This window comes from Xiphophorus maculatus, chromosome 17, assembly GCF_002775205.1.
Source record: "Xiphophorus maculatus strain JP 163 A chromosome 17, X_maculatus-5.0-male, whole genome shotgun sequence".
In the NCBI taxonomy this organism is placed as follows: domain Eukaryota; kingdom Metazoa; phylum Chordata; class Actinopteri; order Cyprinodontiformes; family Poeciliidae; genus Xiphophorus; species Xiphophorus maculatus.
The window spans coordinates 15,906,542-15,913,766 of record NC_036459.1 but is presented as its reverse complement, the minus strand read 5'-3'; the positions used below and the strand labels follow the sequence as shown (position 1 = coordinate 15,913,766).

Genomic DNA, 7,225 nt, shown 5'->3' with positions numbered 1-7,225 from the left:
TCCGTGAAGCTCCTCCTCCCGGAGAAACAGTGGAAATGTGGAATATGTGGCATTTCGGCGTCGCTGTTAGTCTGGAGCCTCCGCGGAAGCGTCTGCATTCAGGGTTAACGCGGAGCAGCAGCAGCCGCTCAGCTTTTCTACCCTCCGGAACCAGGTCTGCCTTTTAATTAGCGAGTACCGTTTAATTTGAGTTTTCTATCAACTAGAACTCTTAATGATAATGTTGCTCTGCTTGTGTTTATAGTACTGAAGGTGATATTTAGCTAGGAGGTGCGGGGGCTGCTTTCCAGCTGCATTTGCTAAGTGACGCAATGTTTCATTATTTAGTGGATATAACTCAGTTTGGTTGTAGTGTTTTACGCTCAGCCTAAATATAAGGCGCATAATACGTCTGTTAATGCTCAGTTGCAGTGTTTAATTTGACATTTTACCCTTATTTAACAAAAAAAAATGTTTACCTTTCCCATGACGTGTGCTCTCATTTTTGCCTTAAGAGTTGTTCCACAATGCTCGAGTTCTGTTAGTGTTGGTTCTGAATATCAGCTTTTATATCCACCAATTGTCCCCAGGCTGTTGCAGGTCCCCTTCTTGGGAATAATTAGTGAAAACGGGATCAACTTTCCCCACTTTAAAGCTAAATCCAAACTAACCAGACCTTACTTCCTATTGGTCCGTTTCAGTGAAAGTGCACCTTGCGCAGACCTGGATAAATAGCTAAAAAGAAAACGGAAAAATGTATTTCCGGACTGTAACCCGCACTATCCATTCATCTGGGTTTTTTTTTTTAAACAAAAGAGATTATGGGAGAATGCTTATTTTTTTCGTTCTATAACAGATGTTTTCATCTGGCTATCTTCCATTCATTTGTGTGGGAACCCCCCCCACCTGAAAGAATAGAGATGTATTCATATTTCAATATTAAATTACCTATCCCATTCTTTAAAAAGTCTTATCCATCCTCCAATCTCTTCCAGGGGGGAATAAAAAGTATAAAAATAATAAACATTTTCAGACTTTATTCACTATCTTCCTTTTAAATTGCTCTTCTCTCCATGTTTGCAGCTTCCATATTGAAATATTGCAAACAAAGGCTAATAAAGAAAATACTGCCAAAAAAAAGTCAGAAAAATGTGTAGACACCCTGTAATCACCGACTGCTTTTCTACTCTCCGGTTACTTTTTAGTAGGTCAGAGTTCACATAACGTTTATATTTTCATCTGTCGAACAGGAGTGAATCTACAAAGCCTGAAAAGAGCGTAGCTTCTCACTCAGACGCCGTCATGCGCTGATCCCAGGGCCGCTGCAGCCCCGAGGCATGGCGCCTCGCGAACATTCCTCTGGGTATTAGTCTGCCCTCTTGTTTGGGTTGACCTTGTTTGCACAGCTTTGTTTTTATTTTCCTCCGTGTGGCAGATGCGGCCATGATTTGGGGTTGATGCCTCAAATTATGGACCGTTAGCGCAGTAACCACAGGCTTTTATGGAGGGGGCGAGTACAGTGTCAGAATGCAGAACGGCCTTTTGTTGCAGGGCATGTCAAAGCAGGACGGTCATAATCTCACCACCTTTCCGCAGAAAGACGCACAATGCCCAACTGGGGAGGAGGCAACAAGTGCTCGGCGTGCCGCGGAACGGTTTACCACGCCGAGGAGGTGCAGTGTGACGGGAAGAGCTTCCATAAATGCTGTTTTCTTTGCAGTAAGTACATCTGGAAAAAACACACAATGGGAGAGGGAGGGTTTTACGAGAGCTCTGCTCAGCGTTCATGTAAACAGGAAAAAAAAAAAGAACAGTAAAATAAGTCGTGCCGTCATGGTAACAAAAGGATATTGCAATAGTTACGAGGTCATAGGTGAAATCGGAGAAGTTTAAAAGATAAGGATGTGTCAACGGTGTGTGAACTCGCCACACCGAGCAAGTGAAAACTTGAAGCAAAGTCTTGCTGAATGCAAAAAATGATGGAGTGAAGCTTCAGCTAAACCTCAGAGGATTTATAGCAAAGGAAGAGAATTTCTGACTTTGAAAAGTCAAAAATTGCCCAGAAAAAAACTCACATTTTGAGGTTAATCTCAGAAATCTTTAGGGGAAAAAAAAAAACATGGGGGATTTCAGAGTTTAAAAATATGTTGAAAATGTTTGACTCTTCTGATTTCTGGTAGTGTTTTTTCTAGCAAGTTTTTGATTTTTCAAACTGAGAATGTGAGATTAATGCCAGAAACTTTATGAAAAAAACAACAAGAACATTTCTGAATGGTTTTTTCTGAAATTTGCTATTTTACATTTCTTTCATATCTACGGTGGCCCCAACATGCCATTGATAGGAATGACTTGGCTAAATTAAGTTTCACTTATTTATTTTTGTCATGTTTTCTTGTTTGTCATGGTGAATTCACACACAGTTAACGTCCTTATCTTAAATAGCCATAAACGTCTCAGATTTCATCTATGACCCTGTAACTGCTGTACAGTCACTTTTACATAACGATGGGAAATAACAAATCCACACTCTTACTCCTTCAAATTTTATGTTTCAACATAGGAAAGACTGCACACTTTAATTATTTAGCCTCTTAAGTCTGCTTATGGAGACTCAGAAAACTGCCAAAAAGTCCAACTCTTCATCAGTGGAGTGTCACCATTAGAGGAAGTTAGAATACGGTAAAGTGAAAAAGTTGTGGCTAAACTCTTCCGTCTCGGCACATGGCACCATCTGATCGGATGTTATTAAGCCGATGGTTATGGAAATTTGCTGCATACATTTGTTTATCGGGAATATGGGGAGATGTGTGTTGGTTTCACAGCCATGAATGGTCATGGAAGCCGAACTCTGTCTCACCTCTTCATCAGCCTTTTTGCTCAGGTTATTGAGTTCACGTTTTCTTTTTGTGGAACGGCTGAACGATTTCATCCCCGTCTTGAACTGGCCTCGAAGGAACCCTGAGTAGGAGGATTACACGTATCTGTAGACAAGAAGAAAATGATCAAAGCTGCAGAAAAGGTTTATTTTTCACCTAGTTTAGAGAGCTTGCTTTATTAAATCTTTTTTTAAACACTTGTATAGGGGTCTTTTTAGTCCCTCCCTTTGTTTCTCTTGCACCATGAAAGACGTCTTTATTTGCGCACTGTAGAAAGAAGGGGCCTCATATGACTCTCTGTATTTATTGTCCGTTTGCTCACAGCCAAAGCTTCTCACCATAAAATCGATGATGTAACTGTACAGTAGTGAGGAGGAACAGTAAACACAGGGCCTAAACCTCGGAGATTCTCCAATTAGAGCAAAGACAAACAAGATGGAGGGATTGGACGTGCTTTCACCATAGAAACGATGCTCACCAGAAAAGGAGTCCTCCTGCCATTCAGTGAACATCTTTGTCTGACTTTGATGTTATTTATCTCCAAATTAAGGGAAACAGACTTGTATTCTGAAGAAAGAAAAAAATAAACCTAAATGACCAATCTGTTTAGTTTTTGAACCGTTTTCATGATCTAATCAGAAATGTTTCAGCTCATGTCCCCGCTTCTTTGTGCGTGTCCCCAGTGGTCTGTAGGAAGGGTCTAGACAGCACCACGGTGTCCATCCACGACCAGGAGATCTACTGCAAGTCGTGCTACGGGAAGAAATACGGGCCAAAAGGCTACGGCTACGGTCAGGGAGCGGGAACGCTCAACATGGACCGAGGCGAGCGGCTGGGGATCAAACCGGAGGAGTAAGTTGGCCGGCCCCATCGGTGCAGAATGATTACAGAATTATAGGTTGTTCGTTTTTGTTACTAGGCCTCCTTTTGTCATTCTAATTCAGTCCAATTTTCAACTCCAACCTGACTCTTTGCAGTTTTCCACGTCGTTTCCAGGTTTTTGTATATGAGCGGTCACAGGACCTAAGTGGAGCAGCGAGGTCGACGAGTTCTGTGGCTCGTTATGTGGAATGATGCTTATTAGATGTGGCTGCTGACCGAGACAACATGTGCTGGAATCTGTTCTGCTCAAAAGCTAGCCAAGCTTCACATGGAATCAGTCATTATGGCATTGCAATCATATGTATCTTTTCTTTTTGATAAACCAAACATCAGCCTCATACACACCCATACGTCAGGTGATTAGTTATGAAAGAGTTGATTATGTAACCCAAAGAACCCTGTTCTCACTCTGCTCTCTGTCCTTCACAACAAAGACCCTCATTCAGTCATCTCTCAATAAGCATTGGATCAGGGGTCCTGGAGTGGGGGAGGAGTCAGGTTTATGCTTCCATCTTTAAAAAAAACATGTTTATTCCTTTATCTTTCTCATTTTTGTCACAATCAGGGTGTCTGTGCATACTTAAAGTCTTAAAAAGTCTTCATGTATCTAAAACAAGGCCTTAATATTTCTTAAATTCATTGAAAAAAATAAGTTAGCCTTTAATATATTAATCACAGGACTTACATTTTGTCTTGGCAGACCCATTTAATCTTGTATTGTTTCTTTTCTTGCCGAGAGGCATTCAGATCCCTTTGTGTTCTTTGACTTGAAGCATTTACTGCTAACAAGCCCTTGGTAGCTAGCTAGCTAGCATTTTTGCACTGATCATGGCTAAGTATAAAATTATCACTACTTAAAAACAAAAAATCCTAAATTTGAGGTGGTGAAACTTCAAATTTAAGTAGAAACAAACAATATCTCATTGTCAGATTCTTAACGTTGATAACTTGAAAGAGGAAAGAACCTGTTGACTGGGATTTGTTATTTCAATATGGGCCAATTTCTTTCCTCCTGTAGGACTCAGACTCACAAACCTACAACCAACCCCAACCCGTCCAAATTTGCCCAGAAGTTCGGCGGGTCGGATAAGTGTGCGCGGTGTGGAGACTCGGTCTATGCAGCTGAGAAGATCATGGGGGCAGGCAAGGTGAGGCCACAACCACCGCTAGCATCAGCTTTGCATGAAAACTTCCATCTAATTTTTTTAAATCAAAACTCAAAATCCAATCTTATGAGTTGCATTGCAATTGCATTGAGTCCTTGAACTTTTTGACATTACTTATCTGTATTTGTAAAAAAAAAAAAAAGGAAATAATCTTAGAAGCAGCTTTGTGTTGATCCGTCACCTAAAATCCCTATAAACCCATAGAAGCTTGGAGCTGTGATGTACAGGGTCTCCATGCATCTGAAACTGAAGGTCTTGAAATGTCTTACATTTTTAAATGAATTTTAGTCTGAAATATGTTAATCACAGATCTTCAGTTTTGTCTTGGCAGGACCACTGAATCATTTAATCCTGTATTTTCCAGGATTTTCTACTAGAAAAAGTTTGTGTTTGCACTCAGACATCTTGATCGCGTTCTGTGTCTCAAGACGGTTGAGGCTACCAGCAACTAGCTGCTAATGTATCCTTGCTGGCTAGCTTTTTTTGCATCCATCATAGGTTAGTGCAAATGCATCCCCTGTTGGATGGACAACGTTTGAACATTTTTGTGGAAAAGTAGGTCTTAAAAAGTCTTTCATTTGAGTTGCTGAAGCCCACAGAAACTCTGTTGCAACAAAGTATGAAAAGGTTTCAACAGGGTGAGCAGTGATGAACCTGCCAATGTGAGGGCTCTGCTGATTTACAACAGATGAGGTCACATTACACATTAGGAAATTAATGAACCATATAAACAAATCCTCAAATAATAATTGTTTGCAGAGAAGAGGGTGTTTTTTGTTATTTAGAGGCAGACCAAAGTATTTCCTCTTGCTGATGGGTTGTGGCTTCACTAAAGAGCCGATTTATGGGCCATGATGTAACCAGAAGCAGAGTCGTTAATGGTTTTCCAGATGAGAGCAAAGCCTTCAGTTGCTGCTGAAACCCTAACCTGTAATTTCCAGAGTAATGAAGACACCGAGAGGAGCCCCAGGCTGCTGGGAAACTTTCCTTTACGGCTTTTAATGGGAGGAATTTAGAGGTTTCAACCTACATCTGGAATCTGTTAAAATCACTTCTGTCTTACAAATCTATAAGGAGTTGTAAAGTTGATTTTTTTTGTGTGGACATTTTACACAAACCTCAATGAACTTTATTGTGAATCTGAAAGAAAGAAAAAAGCAAATAACCTGAAAACTGAGGCAATCTAGCAAGAAGAAAATTAGAAAATAGCGAGTGTAATATTAAAGTTTATCGCCATATTGATTACTTTTGCAATAACAAATAGCTATATCTGAATGTGTTATAATTAAACTGGCAAGTTCAACTAATTGTACCATGTGCTGGACACCATAATCATACTTTCCTTTGCAAAGGTAAATAAAGGTGAGCAGAAATTGAACTAAACTGTCACTTTCTTTGGGGTTCTGTCTACGTAGCCGTGGCACAAGAACTGCTTCCGCTGTGCAAAATGTGGCAAAAGCCTGGAGTCGACCACTCAGACTGAGAAAGATGGAGAAATTTACTGCAAAGGTAAGACGGAAATGAATGTGATGTCAGTCAGTCACTCTGATGTAGCTTTGCTTTTTCTTATTTGAATAATCTCATCCTTATGTAATAACCAGATGACTCCTGAAGACAACTTTCTTCAGTAGTATCAGAGTAGAGTGGGTTCACCCTAATGCACAACATAACTTTACTCGTAAAAACACAAAATGCTGTAGGCAGAAGCAGCAAACTGTACATTTATCATCAGTAAGATAAGACTGCAGCTGCTGACCTCTGAGAATCTGGTCCTGTTGGTGTTCATCACGTTCCTCTCCTCACGTCAGCCTTAGTTTTGTTGGTTTGGCTGGATTACATCAGCTTGGTCCCCGTCCAGACAGTGTTGCAGAAACATCCATTATTGTTGCTCTCCCTCACCACAATGACTCACAATGGTTTAGTTAAGCAGGCGACACGCACACATGTCAGCAGATGGGTGTTTGCTCTGTGTCAAAGTGACGCCTGGCACTGATCAGCAGCGTCAGGCTCTAAAAGATGCAGTGATATCTACTGTCTCTTTAAGAGAGCAGGAAAGTCTCATCTGGCACATTGCTGTTGAGAGATTTAAAGCAGGGTTTGGTTAGGAAACATGTCAACATTTCTCACCGTCTTCTGCAGCGTGCTACGCCAAGAACTTCGGCCCCAAAGGGTTCGGCTACGGCCAAGGAGCCGGCGCTCTGGTCCACGCTCAGTGATGCCACTCCCCTCCATCTCCAACTTGAATATTTTCTGACTGCTTAGTTTCCTGATGTCCTGTTGTGCTCAAAAAATGTGCTGTTCTAAATAAACACATAAACCAAA

General features: G+C 41.0%; 1 protein-coding gene across 1 annotated transcript; it reads left to right on the top strand.

Annotated features, from left to right (window-relative positions):
• The first annotated feature begins 37 nt into the window (after window positions 1-37).
• On the top strand, window positions 38-7,225 carry csrp2 (cysteine and glycine rich protein 2). Its single transcript, XM_005801162.3, has 6 exons — window positions 38-154; window positions 1,576-1,698; window positions 3,539-3,707; window positions 4,756-4,885; window positions 6,319-6,412; window positions 7,043-7,225. Exons 2-6 carry the CDS (start codon window positions 1,587-1,589, stop codon window positions 7,117-7,119), a joined length of 582 nt encoding a protein of 193 aa, XP_005801219.1. The 5' UTR covers window positions 38-154; window positions 1,576-1,586; the 3' UTR covers window positions 7,120-7,225.

What these genes read in the sequence shown, in the direction of transcription:
- csrp2 (XM_005801162.3), top strand. Translation starts at nt 1,587, where the DNA reads ATGCCCAACTGGGGAGGAGGCAACAAGTGCTCGGCGTGCCGCGGAACG. An exon ending in CTGGGGATCAAACCGGAGGA is followed by an intron (nt 3,708 to 4,755) that starts GTAAGTTGGCCG and finishes TTCCTCCTGTAG; the next exon opens with GACTCAGACTCACAAACCTA. An exon ending in TGGAGAAATTTACTGCAAAG is followed by an intron (nt 6,413 to 7,042) that starts GTAAGACGGAAA and finishes CGTCTTCTGCAG; the next exon opens with CGTGCTACGCCAAGAACTTC.